Source organism: Mytilus edulis, chromosome 2 (assembly GCF_963676685.1).
Source record: "Mytilus edulis chromosome 2, xbMytEdul2.2, whole genome shotgun sequence".
In the NCBI taxonomy this organism is placed as follows: Eukaryota; Metazoa; Mollusca; class Bivalvia; order Mytilida; family Mytilidae; genus Mytilus; species Mytilus edulis.
In genome coordinates this window covers 53043868-53065097 of record NC_092345.1, presented here as the reverse complement: position 1 = coordinate 53065097, position 21230 = coordinate 53043868, and the positions used below count along the sequence as shown (strand labels likewise).

The window sequence follows — 21230 nt, the reverse complement described above, 5'->3', positions numbered from 1 at the left end:
CTTGCTTTCAGTAACCATGAATAATCTTTGATACATATATATTTTTTTTAATTATATTTTTGTTTGTACCTGTGTTTGTTTAATATCTAGTATACCATTATTTTAGAGCTAAGTGCTATTCTTGTACTGAGTTTTATTTTATATGCTCTTGTGCTCCTTTTATTTTTTCAAGAATATATGATATGTACATAAATTTGTTTACAACTTCAATATACTTTGGGCTATTTAAAGCTTGACCTAGGCTATTGTAGACAGTCCTTGTCATCTGTTAATTGCTGAAGACTGTATGTTAATGGTGTATGTAAAGAGTGTCTTCTATGAATTTTGCCTTTAAATTCTCTGCATTCTGGGACTTCCATTTAGAATACATGATTTTCCAAAATGGAAGTCATAGTATACATGGAACACAAATGCACATTTCAAAGACGACACCCCTCACATACAATAATATTTTGGTAGTTCTCTTACTAAAGGTTAAAGTTTTATAGCCATACACACTGAAATATTGATTTTATAGATAAAAAAGTTAACAAACAAATTGCTAAACAATTATCAATTTATCCAATGCAATAATCTGCTGATTCTTCATAAAAGCAATATCTGGTAAATATGTAGACACAGAGTTTTTTTGGGGTAAATATTGCAATCAAAACCCTATGTTACTGACTTGATATCTTAATCTTCCAAGACTTATCACTACCTTTTTGATACACAAAATATAGTGCATTGATCATAACATTCTATCATTCTATCCATGAACATTTCCAGAACTTTATCAATGTAATACATGCTCAGATATTCAAGTCACAAAATGATGTTACACCTGTCAAGAAAATTACATAACTTTTGCAAGGTGCAGGAATCTAATATCTGTTCTAAAAATATAAAAGATGTCATTGTGAAAGTCATCTTTAGAAATTTGAAATTATCTCCCATTGTTCAGAATTGTAGTTGAATCAACTACTTAACAATGCAATATTTAATGTTACCTCCAACTGATAAATTATTAAAAGCAATCTTTACCCTTCTGTGCTTACAAGCACTTTGATTTTCATTTCATTTGGTTTGCTTTAGTAATCTCCAAGTTTTTATCATTAACATGCAGTACAATTTGTATTTAAATCAAAGTTTAATGTACTAGTAACTTTGATATATAGATATACTTAGTAATATCATTTTCATTTGTAAAAATATTAACTTTTGTACAAGTAATTGTTGTTGATATATATTTATATTGTTTGTTAGTGTTTTAACCTAGTTTTTACTGATGTTGAGGTTTTTTTATGGACATTTTTGAAAGGTTTTATTTATTTGATACTTCTATTAATGTAATTGAAAGGACTGTTTGTTTTGTTGTTTTGTTTAACAGGAAATCCTTATAAGTTAACTTACATTGTATATTAGTGCTACTCTTGTAGATTATTGCTTTGTATGGCAAAGTTGGTCCTCAATTTTATTAAATACAAGAGGAGTTAGTAATTTTACCCATAAATTATATGAAATTAGTTGTCTTCAGTTTATAGCTTTAACTGTCATCCTTTCACAGGAAAGTTTAAGGGTAAATCATAGTGTAGACTACTAATTTACATATTTAGAACTCAATAATATCTCAATAAGACTATATTATCTACCATAATACTGTCTGATCTGTATTGTTTGCAGGTGGTACAAAACATCTTGACCAAAATGATTTGGCTCATTCATTTTTCATTAAACTGTGACAAAATATATAAATATAATATAGCAGTTTAACAAAGATCAATTTTGATCATTGAAAAGCTAAATATTTCCTTAACAATAGAACCTGATTAAATTTGTTCATCTGATTTTTAAAGAGTTATCTCCCTGTAGTGTTAGGTACCACCTTAAAGTTAGTTATAATTACCTTAAAGTTAGTTATAATTACCTTAAAGTTAGTTATAATTACCTTAAAGTTCCTTAAAGTTAGTTATAATTACCTTAAAGTTAGTTATAATTACCTTAAAGTTAGTTATAATTACCTTAAAGTTCCTTAAAGTTAGTTATAATTACCTTAAAGTTAGTTATAATTACCTTAAAGTTAGTTATAATTAGACCTAATTCCTGTTTGGTGTTCTGCTACATTTTATGACTAGATCTTGATCTTGATGTCTACACACCTGTCCTAATGATATATTATCTTCAATGACAAAGTGGCTTTTAACCTTGAGTAGTGAATGTATTATACAGACTACCGGTAAACTCAGACAGATTTTTCTGACCTAGATCTTGTACAAAATATGAGAAATTTCCCCTACTCTCCAAAACAAATATATTCACTTAAATATGTATCTTACATGATATTTTTAAGAAATCATTGAAATAGGTGTTAGATTAGAATGTTAATAATTGGTACTGGGACAAAACAACTTTAGCATTGGGAAAATCAAGGAAAATGTCTAATTTCTAATAGATGATTTATACTGAATCAAAACTCTATACATTACTTTTTAAGTTGTTTATTTTTACCTTGGATTTGCATGTTTATTTTGAATTTATATTGATTGGTACATCTGCTTGTGTAAATTGTGACAGTTTAATTGTTTGTTAGTTATCAGTTTATATGAGTTTCATATTTAAGACCATGAAATCCTATACAATACTTAAGGAAAAACATATTTTCATTGATATTAAGCCATGTTTCATAATCCAAATAACAAAAGTTCTTCTCTAACCACAAATGAAAGGATTTTCACAGTTTTCAAACTGTTTCTTCTGTTTCATTTTGTAATAGTGTAAAAACAAGTATATTTTATTCAAAACTTTAGAAAATTGTGTTCTAATAAGTAAAACTACTTTAGGTAGTTGAATATTTTCATGTTAATTAATTCTAAAAATATTGGCTGTTTTTATTGTATTTTTTATTCTTTACAAACAAACCAGATTTGCATTCTATATATAACCAGATTGAAGTTGCTGTTTTTTTATTTAAAGTTTTCTTGTCATGTTTTATTTTATTTCAACCAGACTAGCATTTAAAATGGAATATTACTTTGTTATTAATTTATAGAATACCTAAATTGATTAAACAAATTTTATTGCCTCTTGGTTTTTATTGTTAAATGTAATGTATGCATAATGATCCAGTTAAAATCTTGGACAATTCCTATTTAAGACAACATTATCCAGAATGAGACTATAAGATTACTAAGCAGATGGCTTTACAAGGAAAAATCTAAATGTCAAGTACCCATAGGATTTAACATGATGATAATGGATTGATGCTCAACGTTCAGCAGCAAATTGATATGCATATTCAAGACGAGAACATGTTAATGTAATATGAATATTTACCCTAATTTATACAAGACTGACAGGCTGATTCATTAGGTAACAGTCTGCATGTAGACATATCACCTTACTTTGATACATTATTCTGACTCAGAGCCTACCAGTTTAAATGCCACTTCCTTAGGGGAAGAGCAGCAAATACCAATTTAAAAGTCTTTGATTCGAACCTATGACCTATCGCACTCACAGTCAAACATGATCAAGACAAGCTGTTCAAAAGAAGGAAGAACAAACTACTACATTGTAATAACTAAGTTATGTGCACACGACAGACCACAATCAAATGTACAGTTTTGTCTATGAAAATCCAGTAAAACCAGTGAATGAAAAATTGTCAATAAAATTGGTATTTAATTATATGGAAATGTTAATGACTTTATATTTAAAAAAGATATACAGAATAGTAAAAATATGCCCAATACAATATACCACACATCAACCTGTAACACTTGATTCCTCAGGAAAAAAGGTGTGGACACACTGAAATGTTTGGCCTGTTTTACTTATCATTGAGTTCATGTTGAAAGTTTGTAATATGAAGGTTTTCCTACAAGTATCACATAAACCTAGCATTATCAAAGTTCATTGAAAATGAAGTCAAGGTCAGATGAACCATGCCAGATAGACATGTATACCTTACAATCATTCTATACACTAAATATAATTGGCCTATTGCTTATAGTATCTGTTAAACTGACAAAATTACCAATGAATCATGAAAAAGAGGACTTGGTCATATGAACCATGCCAAACCTTAGAAGTGTTCAATAAGCTAAATAAAATTGACCTATTGATTATAGTATCATGAGAAATAGACGAAACCACAAAAAAAATGGTGTCCAATGAACCATGAAATTGAGGTCCAGGTCAATTGAAACATACCAGTATGACATGTACACTCTACACTCATTCATACACCAAATATAATTGACGGTGAATTTGACCTATTTCTTATAGTATCGCAGACTTGACCACATAACTTTGACCCTGATCCCTGATCCATAGAATGAGGTCATGGTCAGATGCACCCAACCTGATGAACATGTAGATGTTAATTTACGATTTGAAAGTGTAGTGGCTAGATTTTTGCTGATTAGACCTATTCTAGGATATGACCATGCATGCTGTAAATGAAATGTACAGTGTATTTGTTTTTTCTTTGTTAAATACAATGATGTTACACTTGTCTGGGTGGACTTACATAAGCAAATCTTTCTCCTGTTTCATAGGTACTTCTATATCTTCTTGAGGCTGGTAAATGATGCTGTTGTCTCCAAAGAGAACTGTAAATTCAGAAAGACAATTACAGCTGACCTTATCACAAACTTAAACACATAATCTATGCAAAAGTTTCAATGCCAATGAACCATGACTGAGGGAGCTATGCCATATAATCTCCATGGAAATTAAACTAGCAAATGTTAATAAAACTGTATGCCAAATATCATTAACTAAACATTCTTGGTTGACAATTTCAGCTGACCTAATCACAATGATAAACATTTGAATAAGGATGATTGGAAAATAACATGTAATCTCAATGAATATGAAATGTAGATATGCTAATTCAACTGCACGCCAATTTATCATTGATTACCCAATTGTGGTTCCCCTTAAACTGACCTCAACACAATTTTTATGCCCCATTTATGGGCATTATTTTTTCTGGTTTGTGCATCCGTCCATCTGTTCGTTCCTCTGTCCGTCTGTGCGCCCCGCTTCAGGTTAAGGTTTTGGTTAAAGTTTTTGGTCGAGGTAGTTTTTGATAAAGTTGAAGTCCAATCAACTTGAAACTTAGTACACATCAGGCATGGGGTAATCGTAATCAGTAATCGTAATCAGCTGTAATCGATTACATTTTGAAGTGTAATCCTATGTAATCAGTAATCATGCCATTTCTGATTACAAGTAATCGTAATGTAATTGATTACATGGCAAAAAACAGGTGTAATCATGATTACTTTTAGATTACTTTAAGATTACATTCATAAGATTACTTGATGATTACAAATCTTGTATAAATATGGAAATAGTTTTTGATAGACAAGATGAAAATAAGAAAATGTAAAGCTTGAATGAAAAATCATGAAACTAGTAATCACAATGATGGGACCTTGTTTAATGTGATCATCTATATAACAAATTTGTATAACCAAGTGTTTTATTTTGTTTTAACAGTTTACAAAAAGAAATTTACTGTTCAATATTTCTTTGTGAAATTGAGCTCTTATGATACAAGAATATGCCTTGAAAGCATTTGTTTTCCTTGATTGAAAACTTCTGATATTAACTCCAATTTCATATTAGTTTACCCAATATTTTTACATAAATACATTGAAATTCAAATGCAGAAAACATTTAGTTCCTATTTGACTTTGATGGTCGGCATAAATATATAAGCCCACTTAATTCAAAATGGAAGTTAAAACCAGGTTTCATTTATTGACAAAATTGAATGAATTTTATTTTCCATAAATTCGTGTATAATATGTGCTTTCTTATTTTTATTCTTTATTAACTTTATTAGCCTTAAGGCTCACCAGTATAAACACGTACATTTTGTACATGTACAGTGTATACATATGGCATAAATATTGCAAACAATATGCATAGTAAACAATAGGTGATGTCAGAAGTTTCATCAATACAATAAACTGTTGCTTAATATAAAGAGAAATGTATAATCTTTCCTAAGTTACAAAACTGCTTTGTGTTTTCACCTGACAATAATTCTATTAATTTCAATTAGATCAAGTATTAAAAATTTTCAAACAAATAATGACAATCAACCACTTTTAACTTTATTTATATCCTTATTAAGACAATAAAATTTTAATACCCAAGCCCACCCATTGTTTGTTTAAAAAAATGGAAGTAGTGATTAACACCTGTAAAAACATTAATGGATGTGTCAATTATGTCCCAACAGACAATTAAACTATACTTAATTAATTTTTCCTTATTTTCAGTTTTTTTGTTAATTAGGCAGTTGGTTACAATTTGTAGTTAAAAATAAAGTTACATCTTTTACATAGAGAAAGGACACTTGTCTATAAAATTGAGAATGGAAATGGGGAATGTGTCAAAGAGACAACAACCCGACCAAATAAAAAACAACAGCAGAGGGTCACCAACAGGTCTTCAATGTAGCGAGAAATTCCCGCACCCGGAGGCGTCCTTCAGCTGGCCCCTAAACAAATATATACTAGTCCAGTGATAATGAACGCCATACTAATTTCCAATTTGTACACAAGAAACTAAAATTAAAATAATACAAGACTAACAAAGGCCAGAGGCTCCTGACTTGGGACAGGCGCAAAAATGCGGCGGGGTTAAACATGTTTGTGAGATCTCAACCCTCCCCCTATACCTCTAACCAATGTAGAAAAGTAAACGCATAACAATACGCACATTAAAATTCAGTTCAAGAGAAGTCCGAGTCTGATGTCAGAAGATGTAACCAAAGAAAATAAACAAAATGACAATAATACATAAATAACAACAGACTACTAGCAGTTAACTGACATGCCAGCTCCAGACTTCAATTAAACTGACTGAAAGATTATGATTTCATCATATGAACATCAGGCACAATCCTTCCCGTTAGGGGTTTAGTATCATACCATCATAACATATATGAGAAGAACATAATCCGTGTCATGCCAACAACTGTTTTTAGAATAAATGTGTTTAGTTCCGATGCAAAGACCTTATCAGTGACTCAATATTAACGCCAAAATATGCAATCTTTAATGACTTGACAACAGTATCGTAATTATATCCCTTCTTAATAAGTCTATTCAAATGTTTTGTAAGTTTCTGAGGTGAATACTGACACCTTTGTGCTTTATAAAGAATATTTCCATAAAAAATTGGATGTGAAATACCTGAACGTATTAGAAGTCTGCATGTAGAGCTATATTTACGAATGATGTCTTTATACCGATGATAAAATTTAGTAAATGTTTTGACTAGTTTGTGATATCGAAAACCCTGGTGTAATAATTTTTCAGTGATACATAAATTTCTCTCGTTAAAATCTAAAACATTGTTACATACACGAGCGAATCGTACAAGTTGAGATATATAAACACCGTAAGATGGTGACAAGGGAACGTCACCATCTAAAAACGTCACCATCTATAGCTATTTTATCAAATTACACATGTTACACTGTAACTGTAACTGTCTTGTCTTGTCTATAAATTCTTTTAAAAGATGAAAAAATTAAGGCTTTTAAAAAAAATCACCAAAATAAGCAGATAAAAAGTTATAAAAAAACTTTGATATAGCAATATACAATGTAATCATAAGTAATCTAAAGTAATCATGATTACAATAAAGAAAAGTAATCTAATGTAATCGATTACATATGAAATAGGGTGTAATTGTAATGTAATCGATTACATTTTATTAGCAAAGTAATTGTAATTTAATCGATTACATTTTAAAGTAATCGACCCCATCCCTGGTACACATGTTCCCTATGATATGATATTGCTAATTTTAATGCCAAATTAGAGATTTCCCCCCATTTTCACAGTCCACTGAACATAGAAAATGATAGTGAGATGGGCATCTGTGTACTGGGGACACATTCTTGTTATCATATAAATGTCGCATTGTTTTCAAAGTTAATAGACCATACTGACGGAGCTGACCAAATAATCTAAATGCAAATGAGATGTGGCAATGCTAATAAACCAAATATCATTAACCTGTCACTAACAGTTCCCCTAAACTTATTTAACTAAAACTAATTCATTGTTAAGGCCACTGACCTAAACAGCATGCCTTAGTCTTGCCTATTTTACTTTGCTGAGAACAGACACAAATGAATCCTTGAATTTTTCACATACACCTGTGTAGAACATAAACTACTGGTAGTTGAATATAAAGGCATATGTAAGTGTTTATAGAATTCATCTCATCTGATAATATATTGGCCATAGAATATATTGAGTGTTTGGCCATAGGCATAGACTATATGGAGTGTTTGGCCATAGGCATAGCATATATCGAGTGTTTGGCCATAGGCATAGAATATACTAAGTGTTTGGCCATAGGCATAGAATATATTGAGTGTTTGGCCATAGGCATAGAATATACTGAGTGTTTGGCCATAGAATATATTAAGTGTTTGACCATAGAATATATTGGGTGTTTGCCCATAGGCATAGAATATATTGAGTGTTTGGCCATAGGCATAAAATGTATTGAGTGTTTGGCCATAGGCATAGAATATATTGAGTGTTTGGTCATAGGCATAGAATATATTGAGTATTTGGCCATAGGCATATACTATATGGAGTGTTTGGCCATAGGCATAGCATATATTGAGTGTTTGGCCATAGGCATAGAATATACTGAGTGTTTGGCCATAGAATATATTAAGTGTTTGACCATAGAATATATTGGGTGTTTGGCCATAGGCATAGAATATATTGAGTGTTTGGCCATAGGCATAAAATGTATTGAGTGTTTGGCCATAGGCATAGAATATATTGAGTGTTTGGTCATAGGCATAGAATATATTGAGTATTTGGCCATAGGCATAGAATATATTGAGTGTTTGGCCATAGGCATAGAATATATTGAGTGTTTAACAATAATAAAGGCCAATGATTCCTATACATTTAAGCAGAATGTCTTTTATAAGGAATTGAATCGAAAACAAGAAAGTATTTAAACATGTTTATTATCTTAGCATATCAAAGGGTTCTGTTATTAACTCTTTAACTTTCTTAATAACATCAGGATGCAATAAAATTTTAGCAAAATGTTCAACTGTTAAATTGTCCTCACAGCCAATTTTCTGTTGTAAAAATTGGATTGAAGCTGATGTGTTCATGCTACATGTCTGACACTGTTGAGCAGATTCTAATTCGGTCCTGTCAAAAGTATCTGATGTGTTCATGCTACATGTCTGACACTGTTGAGCAGATTCTAATTCGGTCCTGTCAAAAGTATCTGATGTTTTTATGTTACATGTCTGGCACTTTTTAGCAGTATCTAATTCAGTCCTGTCAGATGATAATTGACATTCCTGACAACTATTCAATAATTCTTGTGATGTGTTTTTCATTATTTGTGGTAGATTAATATCTGAATAATGAATTGTCTCCTGTTCAGTATGATAACTGCAAATGACGTCCTTTACATACAAATCATATGACATTGGTTCAAGCACTTTTAAATTAGAATCAAAAGATGAGGTATTGTGGTGAAGGTATTCACTGTAACTTTTAATATTTTCAATATCCAGATCTATCCTTTGTTTTTTATATTCATCTCTAGGACTGGTACTGACTTTTCTTTTCAAACTCTGATCAGTTTCTTCATTATTTCTACGATCAACATCATCTTGAAATATTAATTGGTTTCTGCCAGGAATAGTTGCTGCTTTATTGGTTTCAATTTTTAAATCAAAATACTTTCCTATATGAGATGCAAATTTAGTTAAATTGCTAGACCGATTGTTTTTATCTTTTGCTTTCTTATATGAACCAACAGCCTGCTGAAGATATCTGAAGTTAACATCATGACCCTGGACTTCCTGTAAAATGAAAAAAAGTCATTATTAACATACTACGGATTCATTATTATTCATTGGATACCAATTTTCATGGGTAAAGGTGAACCACGAGATTAAATGTATGCAAACTTCGGCAAAACCACAAAATTAAATATCCACAAACATGTAAGTTTTTCATAATCAACGAAAAATTGGTACATGTACCCACAAAAATAAGTGAATTCTCAAGAATCAAATGCACTAGTATACATTGTAAACAGTCTGTTGCAAGGGACCTACTGTGTATCAAAATCAATGTGAAAAGTAGCATTTTATATGCAGATACAAATTTATATTTCATACTGTGTGTAAATTCGCAAATGCAAATATTAAACCAACAGCTTGGAATCCCATGTGGTGTAATGTTCTCTACATCAATGTGACATCATTTCTTTACAAAAATACATACATTGATACATAAATAGATCACTATTTTTAACCTGAGGAAATTTTCAGATATAAAAGTTTTCCTTCCTTTAGCTTGTTTTAAATTTAGTTTTATAATTTTATTAAGTTGTTTAATATCTAAATACGAAGCTGAGAGATTTAACATTGAATTCATATTCAGTACATCATTTATGACTCCTCTTCATCAACATACATTTGAACATTTCATGCAATAGGTAACTTTCATGTCCATTGCATTTCCGTCAAAAACTTTGGTTTTAGTGAAAATCGTTTGTTCATTTAGTGGTATTGTCACTTCCGTAACAATGTTGAGCCAGTGATTGAAAAAATATGATGCTATTTTGCATGAATAATTCAACAAATTAAATTCTTATAATTGCTTGACAGCACTGATATTATTAGTGAATTGTGATTAAGTATCTACGGAATAAACATTATTTCTATTTTATCCTGGGTAATGACCATCACAAAGACGCTTGATGAACTTAATAATGCAGGGATACAGGCAATCCCTCTGGATTTGGTTAATGACGTCATTAAGGCTTACAAAATTTACCAATTTTTCCAGTGAAGGACATAACTTGAAAGTGGTCTATTTTATTACCTCTCCTGGATTAATCCAGTCAGCAGTTGACCCCACTGACCCTATTTTAATGTCCATCATACATCCAAATAATACTCGTGATATAGCTTCTGTCACGTGACTATCTTTGTCTTCTTCCTGAATTATAGCAAACAAAACAAAATAATATTCATTTTCAAATACTGGGAAGATATTGGGGGGTGGCATATATATGGTTATGGATATAGTTGAAGGTTGTATGGTGACTAAAAGTTGTTATCTTCTACATCATTTGTTCTATGGTTGCTAGTTTGCTAATTATACCACATGATCTTAGTTTTATATACATACAAGCATACTGTATATAAGTTTTTAGCCAGTTGCTGTCTCATTGACGTACATCCCACTTCTGCATTAATTCAGGGGCCTCGTTGGCCCATTTGTCTAACCAATCAAACTACTGTATCACTAGCCTGTCAACACTGAGGTTGTAAAATAATGGTAGAATCCTTTGTTCATTACACAAGTGTGTTTGACCATATATCAAAGTCTGCGAGTGTTAAGAGGACATTGAAATTCTTTCTGCCAAATAATTGATTTCTTCAGTTAACAAAATTAAGATATAAACATACCATTTCTACCCATGTATTTATACTGATAGATGTCTCTAAACTCTCAACAAAATGCCACCAATGTCTAGGTACATATAAGACATCTCCTGGTTCTAAAATCACCACATGGGGATGAGAATTCTGAAAATCAGAAACACATCAATTAAAAATATAACTACTGGTAATCTATCGTTTTTATGATATGGATCAGAAGAGGAAAAACAAATTCAATCAAAACAAACAATAGATATAGGAAGATGTGGTATGAGTGCCAATGAGACAACTCTCCATCCAAACAACAATTTTAAAAAAGTAAACCATTATAGGTCAATGTACGGCCTTCAACATGGAGCCTTGGCTCACACCGAATAACACTGAATCTTAGACTTTGTTTATGTTTCTTTTTATATATATTTTTATATTTAAAAAAAAAAATGAAATCCAAATAAAAAACCCACATCAAACTATTATATATTGAAGAAAGTCTGCATTTAATTAAATCAGGAGTATTACAATAGAAATGTTATAATTTTGATAACAGGTTACCCAAGCAAATGGTATATTCCAAACTTATTTAACATGTATGCCCCAAATCTACAGATTTCAGTCTTCAGAATTTAAGAAGACTTTGACTGTGTATTATCCTATCAATTTTAACTTTTGTTTTTTGACAAATTTTCAAGCAAGATTTTATTGTGAATTACTTGTGATACAACCTGAACTCACTACTTTAAAGAACAAATATTGGTTCAGAAAATTCATATGATTATAGTATGAAAGTCACAAATGACTTAGATATTTCTTAATATTCTCTAAAGTCTATAAGACTAGTAACAAAATGTGAAATTGAGACTTTCTTCTGTTTATATAAAATAATCAATGTTTTTAAACAGAATTAATTTTACCTTGAAAAGATGGAAAGTTGTGGTATCTGGCTTTTTCACATCAACCTGACTAAAAACACTAGACTCTTCATAAGGGATCCTTGTTGGATACATACACTTGGTATCTGAAGGCGGAAATAAAGTCCATCTCTTTCTACAATTATATAAATTCAGTAGATATTTTTCATAAGTAAATTACTAAGTCTAATATCTATATATACAGTTATTATTAATAACTAAGTACATGTAAGAAAAAAGATTATTTGTTTTATTAATTTCATTTCCTTTATTAATATGCATGCATTTAACTATTTATGAATTTTGGTCACAAATTGCCGTACTCTGTGTAAAATTATAATTTCTGTTTATTCACCTGTCAAAAAAAAACCAACAAGTTTACAGTTCAGTATAACAGAATTTCATACCGCTGGGGGCACGTCCCCTGATTCCCATTGCCTAAATCTCTTATGGAGTGTGCTACACCCATGTACAGGAAGAATTTCATAATTACAATTTTTAATTGAACTCCAAATGTAGAGGGGAATCACTCTAAAATGGTAAAAGTGAAGCAACCATAATTCAAACTTGATCTGTGGTTTCGTGGTAATATTCATTGTATATAAGTTTCATAACATTTGGTTGAATCAAACTTAATCAAAAGAACAGAAACCAAATATTCAGCATTTTATTTAATTTGTAAAGGAACATAACTCTAGAATGATAAAAAGTGATGCCACCAAAATCCAAACTTTATCTGTATTTTGTGAAAATAAGCATTGTGTATAAGTGTCATAACATTTGGTTGCGGCAAGCTTAAGTTAGAGAACTGAAACATGAAATTCAACATAACTCTAAGACAGTAAAAATGACGCCACCAAAATTCAAACTTGATCCATGTTTTGTGATGATATGCATTGTATATAATATTTAACATTTGGTTTAGGCAAACCTAAGTAAAACTAAATAAATTGTTCTCTTTCTTTTCCCATATGAGGCAGACCTCATACAGGAGCTTCTTAAGAATGAAGCAAGACATCTCCCCCCCACTGCCAAATTCATTAACTTAATGGGTATAACTCAATGCCCCTCTGCTATAACTGGGGCATAATCAATTCAGATTTACAGTATTAATGTTTTAGTTAACTTGCGCTGTTGGATCAAAGCTTTCTCAAATATCTTAAATAATTTATTTAAAGAATGACTGTAATATTTTTTCTGTCTATGAAGATATAACATCAAAAATGTGGTGCACACTGAATAACCTGCGTAGCCATGGTAGCAGGTTATTTTAAAGTGCACCACATTTTTTTTGTCATTTCGAATAGACAGAAAAAATATTACAATCATTTCTTATAATTTAATTCTAACTTCCATTTTAAACCGGAGTAAACCATGGAAAAACGTTGATGATGTCACCGTCACATGAGAAACTTTTGTCTATGAGCTGATAAACAAAACAACATGAGCCAATCAGAAGACGTGTTACATCCAAAATTTAATTATATCCAAATAATATGTTCAAATGAATAATACCAAGAATTCTACCTACCTACCATAAATCTGGGCTACCAAATTAAAACCGTATGTATCATAATGGCAATTAGTGTAACAGCCTTCACTTCCAATCCATATAGTGCTGTCATTTCCATCTCTGTTGTCTAACCCAAAAACACTCCAATCCACTGCCTGCATAGGAGAAAGTTTTATTTTTTTTTTTTTATCTTGAATTGTTTTTTTTTTCAAATCTGAAATATGTCTCTCTCAATCTGATTTCTTTTTTTTATTTGTTTCAAAAATTGTTTATGCTAACTGCTTACATATCTACCATCGCTGAAGAGCATGGTATTTAAAACATTTCATGATGTCATTAGCAATTTGAAAAATTTGTAAAAAAGAAATTAAATTCATTTTTTTTTTATTATGCATATTAATTTTCCTTCATTTTCTGATTAGTTTTGTTCTCCTTTGATAATGCAAAAAAAGTACAGTCTCATCAGAAGGAGATATTACCTCAAGCCAATGTGAAGTTGATAGCGAGCAAAAGCCAATTCTCACTCTTTATGAAACCTATAAATATTGATATAAATATGAATTTGCCCATGCACTAAAAAAATTGTTATCAAAATTGTGACTGTGCAGACAGAGCTTCCATATATATACCATTTTTTTCTTTCATCTTTGATACAACTGTGCTAATTTTACAAATCTTGAAGAAAATTATACATTTAAGTGAAAATAATTAACAAAAAAAGCCTATTTAAAGGACTATTATATGAGATATTAACAAACATACTTTCATGTGATCTGTTTTCTCAATAAACAAATCTTTCATGTATTTGTAGTCTATGTAACAGGTAACATCTGATTTATTGTAAGGAAATAATGGGTTATTTTCGTCTGGCTTTCCCAAATTCCATTCCACAAACTGCTGTAGAGTTATCTCCTCATGGACACATTCTGTTTCCCACAAAACTACCAAAAATATCAGAAATTAGAAAACTGGTAGACATGATATCATGGTCACCAAAATCAAATGTATTCTATTTCCAAGTTTATTAAAGAATTGCCACTTGTAATAAATTTTAAAATACAACGAACTGACAATTTGGATCAGAATGTCCCAATAGCAATGCATGTTATTAAAATCTGAATATTTAAATCTATTATGCTTCATGTTCATTGAACTGAAAAAAGAAGGTAACAACTCATTACATATATCACTGAAATATATCATACTTTAATATTGTAATTTATATATACTGGTATAAAATTACTCACTAAACTTAAACTTTGGTCAGTTGAATTTATTTTCAAATATAATGAACAAAAAACAGTTGAAATTCATGTTGATTTGGTTGCATTGTGCTGTATTGCATAATTTTTATTTCAGTAGTGTTTTAATACAATACTTGATTTCTAATTCAAATAAAACATGTATAAGAAATGAAGTTTAAACTCAAATTCCACATGAGAATGATTAGTCTGGGATTCACATAGTTTCCAAGTTTTGATAATGTGGAATAATGTGAAGCAATCAATTCATTTTGTTGTATGTCTATTAGACCATTGGTTTTCCCGTTTGAATGGTTGTACACTAGTAATTTTTGGGCCATTTATAGCTTGTTGTTCGGTGTGAGCCAAGGCTCCGTGTTGAAGGCCGTACATTGACCTATAATGGTTTACTTTTTTTTAAATTGTTATTTGGATGGACAGTTGTCTCATTGGCACTCACACCACATCTTCCTATATCTATAATGCTCCTGAAAGTGAATAATTAACTAAGCCTGTTACTTGCAAATCAAATTTTGATAGTTACATTTTAATTACCATTATCATCCTTTGGAGCAACTTTACATTTGTATCTTTGATTTGTCAATTCACTGGCTAAATAATTTGGTGTCCACTTTCTTGATGGCCAATCAGAAATCCTGTTCTTCAACACAATAGGTGGGCATTTCTTGTAAGAAATTAAGGCTTCTAAAGTTGTCATGGTAACATGTGAGATAATCTATAGCAACCATAAAATTTGGTTATCTACAATGTGTAAATTATATATATTTATATGACTAGATGACACATTTCTTGAATAAACTTCATTAGGTACACGCAAGTCATAAAGGTTAAGCAGCAAAGTTTTTAAATTAGTTCTATAAATGTTTACACACCAAGAAATTTAAGTCTGAATTTGCCCTTTCACAATATTAATTATTAAAATGTTTTACCAAAATTGCAGTTGGAATTGATCTCAACAAATTTATATGGACTTATTTTTTAAACAGTCAAGTGGTGAAGTCATATGGAGGCAAGGTAGTCATTTTGTGATTGCTATATAATTGTCAAGTCTAAAGTTTTTGCATTTTCCCCTTTAAAATTGTTTTCTTTATTTCTACAAAACAAACATCAAACATAAACAGTATAATAAAAAAAAATGCTGTCAATAAGATTCCATGAGAGATAAAAGAGGGACAAAAGATACCAGAGGGACAGTCAAACTCATATATAGAAAATAAACTGTCAAAGCCATGGCTAAAAATAAAAAGACAAACAGACAAATAATAGTCATGATAGTAGACAAGACACAACATAGAAAACTAAAGACTAAGCAAACTGATATCTATGAACTAACTATTTTTACATGAAATAATGAGTGAACTTTGAAAACTATTAAGCAAAATATTCTAGAAAAAAAAAATTTCTCTTAAGTGTTTAAAGTATTGATTAAAAAACAAAGCAGTAACTCTTTAAGAAAACTTAGATTTTAAAAGAGATTAGTTGAATACTTTTAAATTGGACATTATTAATTCAACTGAATTTTACTCTTTTTCTTTAAGTGCAGAGAGTTAGCAGGATTATTATCTTCTGGATTTTTCCTTTTTTCATAAGAGGGGTAGGTTCAACCCCTTTTTAAGTGGGGCTAGTTGCTAGAAAGTGGGGCAAATTGGTGGAAAAGTGGGGCGATTAGACAGTGGGGATGAGTTAACAAAATCATACATGAAGTTCAACAAAATTTAATTCTGTTTCAAACTGATACCTTTTTCAAAGATTTTTTTATTTTTATGTAATGCAATAAATTATTTAAATTAAGAATAGGAATTTATTTTACGCATTAATTTTAAGCTTTTATATGTATCAGGAAACAAATTGTTCTGTTTGTTTACTTGTTCTGATATTGTATGATTGTATTTGTAACAAAGTATTGTCCAATCTTGCTGAAATCTGCAGGGCATAGTTTTTCTCTACAAGATTGGACCATACAGGTTTTTTGAGTGTAGAATAATACAAGCAAATTCTTCTTCTTCTTACTTCTTTATCATTTTTATAGTTCAGCACTCCATCAACATACCGCTGATAATGTGCCAGGCACTGATGTCACTATGGCGCGCTTGCATGGGATATATTATTTTTATTTACAGTTAAATATATACAAATAAAAGTCCAAAAGGTTATTTTTCTTCTGTTTTGTACTATATATTTTAGTTAAAACTATATACATTGTATTAGTAATTTATATGTGTAGATTGTTGTTGAGAACAGATATTGTGATCTGTTCTCAGAAACAGTCTTGTGTAATACATTTTACTGCAGCAACAGGCAGAAGGTCCCATTGCAATATTCTTGTAGGATAAAATGAGTACTTGTATGAGTCTTTAGATGTTTGTATTGGTCTGTAGGAATAATTGTGTGAATTTTGTCTTGTTTTTGTGTCAGATTTGATGAATAAGTCTGTTGGATAATAGCTACTAGATGGTGTATTATTTTATAGAAACTAGAACACACCCGTGATATCGCGGGTCCATGACTGAATTAAAGTATATAACTATGCGCAAGCCTTATTTTAGTATTATTTTTTATCTGATAAAGTCATGCCAATAATAAGATACACAGTTTTCTCTGCTTTCAAATCTTTCTGTTTGAACTTATCAATTAGAAAGTCTTACTGATTAAAATACTACAATAGGTAACAATTTGACAATGATTGAATTTAGTAGTGTCAACCCTGTGATTATGATCCGTGTATATAGCATAATCCTAAATACACCGTTTGGTGGTGCACCTGTTAGATGCGGAACGTACAGATAAGGTATTAGGTAAAAGGTGAATATACTATTGGTATCGGTATCGGACTCAACCCGGAACTTCTTAATTATTGGCAATATTAATTATGTGGAAAACAAAAGGGCCTGGAGTGGTGTAATTTTTAATCAACACCTTTGTACTATATTAGTTATATATAAAGCTGAATTCTTTGATTCGTCATTTTTACGTGATGACGGCTGACAAATTGGACCTCGTAATTTTAGTATAATAGATAGATGATGTGTGTTCTTATTCATCTTTTTTTCTAGGGTTGTCCAGTTTAGAGTTTGTAACATTTCAGTGAGGGAGCTGGTGTTGTGGTATCTGTTGCAACAGAGAAATGTATACTATTTATATGTCTCTGGTTGCAAGTGGAACTTTTTAATAAAGTATCATGATAAATAACTTCCAAAAAATTAAGATATATGTATTTATGTTGGTCATTTTAAAAGATTTCAATGTCCTGTTTTTCACTGTTTGTATCCAGATACTTTCAGTACCAACTAACCTGGTCACTGACTGGCTGTGTTGTGCACAGACACAAGAAGGTCGGCTATCCATATAAATACTTCTATTTATAGTCTCAATTTCAAGATTACAAGAAGGCACATACTAGGGAAACAAATTAAAAACTAAACATACTAAATTAGGAACAGACATGGACAGTGGCTGTATTTTCCTATTTCGATTCGAGGAGCGATATGGAAACTCATGCAGGGAGATACATACCTTTGATGTGGATTTCAAACGTTAGGGTAGGGGGTTCTATAAGTCATAAGTGAAGTCATCGTAATATCAAAAACTAAATCGAAAGAGAAACCACAAACCGGATATTCAAAAATAAATGTAAAACTAACTCAAGTCCGGAGAATCCGGAAATGCGTTCAAGAGGGTCATGATGGGGATTACAGAGCTCAATATACTGCAGTAATGGGTTGGAAATTCAGTTTAGAGAAAAATAATTTAGAGGCTGAAAAAAATAAATAGAATAATTGGGTGCTAATAAAAACACAGTAAAATGCAATTAATCACTATTTGCATATTAAAATGGCATGTCTTTAATTACGTTTAATGTAATGTTGGTGTTGCTGTAGGAAATCTGTTGGAGATACAGCTGATTATACTAGTGTTGATTTTAAAAGTTCTTTGAGCTTGCTTTAATTAACAGGGAGCATTCTTTGATACAGTATTGTATTCTAAAGTGTGTGGGTTTTTTTTTTTTATCGTTTATGCAGTTCGGTGATTTTTGTGGATAGATCCTTTTTCCGTAGTTCAGTTCAGATGTAACGGTTTATTTCTTCCTCTGTGATATTTTATCCTGAGGATAATTTGTCACGGTAATTTTTTTTCAGGCATGGTATTTCACAGGTAGATTTTTTCCAGAGGAGTGAAAATCTAACCGTGTTATGCGGATAGTATGTACCAGTATATATTTGCCGTATCATATTTCACAGAACCTTGTGAAATATTTTCCCATTAACTAGTATGCAAGTTACTCGCAATCAATATATACCTGACTTTAATTATAAAATGTTTCACAAAGGTAGAACAAATTTGCATAATTTATCAAAGGGAGGTAATTATGAGCAATTTATATTTTAAAGATAGTAATATAATATATTCCTAAATCTATTTCATAGTGAAATTTTTCCTTGAATCTTATTTTTATATATTCATTTATATAACAAGATGACTTACAACATGAATTTTAAATATGAAAGATAACATTTCACAGGTAAATACTATCCAGCTGTTAAAATTGCTTTTGTTCCAATATATTGTTATACTATAATTTATCTGATTTCCATATAATCAACAACAACATCTTTGTCCCCAGACTATTTAGTTAAAAAAATTATCATAATCAAATTCTTCCATTACTGTTAACAGTAGTAATGCAACTATATTTCTACCTTTACGTTTTAATTTATATTTGTACTGAGATCTGAAAACAACTCACTTTTACATGCATTTCACTTACCTTATTTAATCATGATATTATTTTACAATTACGATCTTTGAAATTATTTCTGGTTTTCTTTCTTATGTTTAATGATAATTTTCTTTTTAAAAGAATGATATTTACTTGAATTTTTTCAGGAAATTTTTTCAATGATAATTTGTGAAATAATTCCCATTATAATACAAAATTGGTTTAATTCAAATACACTTTTTTTATGTCATAGCATTTGTAAAGGATAATTTTTTTCTAATAACTATTCAATAAGTTAACTACCCAGGTAGAATTTCATGGCAAAGGAAAAAATATCCCAGGGAAATATTTTCCTCCGGATAAAAAAATAACAACTACTGTGACATTTTTTCCTCCGGATCAAATTTCACCCGGATATAATTTTGCTTTACATAAATGTACAAAAAAATGTTTTAACCTTATCCCTTGTCAGGCTCATCTTCAGTAGTACTTTTTATAACTAAATTTTACTAAATAATCAGATAGTGTTGATAGCAGATCTATTGTAGTTGTATCTTTTTTTTACTCTAGGCTACCGTATTTAAAATCTAAAATACTGGTATTGTATAAACGCTTCTCTTCTTAAAAGACTGTATATTGGCCTCTGAAAGTCTTTTTTTTTTTTTTTGTAGTTGGGTTGTTGTCTCATTCACATAAACGTATAACACATATCCACAAGAGTTGACGCTTTACCCTTCATGGAAATGAAGAGAGCACATATTATAACAAATACAACTGCATAACAAATATTATTGAATTACCATTAGCAGTTCTCTTAAATGGGGCATAAGCTAAGTATAAGGACAATGAAAAAGATTAAGAGGTCTTAAAGAAATAAGAAAAAATATGATGTGCCAATGAGAGAATTAATTACCCATGAAAATGGAAAGTTAAACATGCCTGTACTAAAAGATGGACGAAAGATACCAAAGGGACAGTCAAATTCATAAATCTAAAACAAACTGACAATGTCATGGCTAAAAATGAAAAAGACAAACAAACAACAGCACACACGACACAACATAGAAAACTAAAGAATAAACAACACGAACCCCACCAAAAAACTAGGGGTGATCTCAGGTGCTCCAGAAGGGTAAGCAGATCCTGCTCCACATGTGGCACCCGTCGTGTTGCTTATGTGATAACAAATCCGGTAAATAGTTTAATTCGGTAGGTCACATTCATGAAAGGAAAGGGGATTGTAGTTACGACGTAAGGAACATATCCGATATCATTTGTGAAACGGTTATTCCATAACGGTCAACCAACTCGTGATGGCGTCCGTAAAATTTACGAAGGGATGATTTCAACTTCACCATTTGGAACTCTTGGT

General features: G+C 30.6%; 1 protein-coding gene across 4 annotated transcripts; it reads right to left on the bottom strand.

The window, feature by feature from the left end:
* Nucleotides 1–8990: 8990 nt before the first annotated feature.
* On the bottom strand, nucleotides 8991–18774 carry LOC139510230 (HSPB1-associated protein 1-like). 4 transcript variants are annotated; one of them, XM_071296708.1, is made up of 8 exons: nucleotides 18655–18774; nucleotides 15676–15882; nucleotides 14642–14820; nucleotides 13898–14034; nucleotides 12370–12502; nucleotides 11486–11605; nucleotides 10896–11012; nucleotides 8991–9865 (listed from the first exon to the last, which is right to left on the bottom strand). In XM_071296708.1, exons 2-8 carry the CDS (start codon nucleotides 15836–15838, stop codon nucleotides 9008–9010), a joined length of 1707 nt encoding a protein of 568 aa, XP_071152809.1. In that variant the 5' UTR covers nucleotides 15839–15882; nucleotides 18655–18774; the 3' UTR covers nucleotides 8991–9007. The 4 variants fall into 4 exon arrangements, with proteins under 4 accessions (XP_071152809.1, XP_071152810.1, XP_071152811.1 ...); XM_071296709.1 differs by having other exon boundaries at nucleotides 15676–15856; nucleotides 18655–18772; XM_071296710.1 differs by lacking the exon at nucleotides 18655–18774 and adding an exon at nucleotides 18434–18543 and having other exon boundaries at nucleotides 15676–15856.
* Between the last annotated feature and the right edge of the window lie 2456 nt (nucleotides 18775–21230).

Excerpts from the sequence above, each read along its gene's own strand:
- LOC139510230 (XM_071296708.1), bottom strand. The coding sequence starts at position 15,838 with ATGACAACTTTAGAAGCCTTAATTTCTTACAAGAAATGCCCACCTATT. Across the intron at positions 14,035-14,641 it reads AGAAAACAGATCACATGAAA|GCAGTGGATTGGAGTGTTTT; the intron begins GTATGTTTGTTA and ends TCTCCTATGCAG. Across the intron at positions 11,013-11,485 it reads TAAATACATGGGTAGAAATG|GAAGAAGACAAAGATAGTCA; the intron begins GTATGTTTATAT and ends GCTATAATTCAG.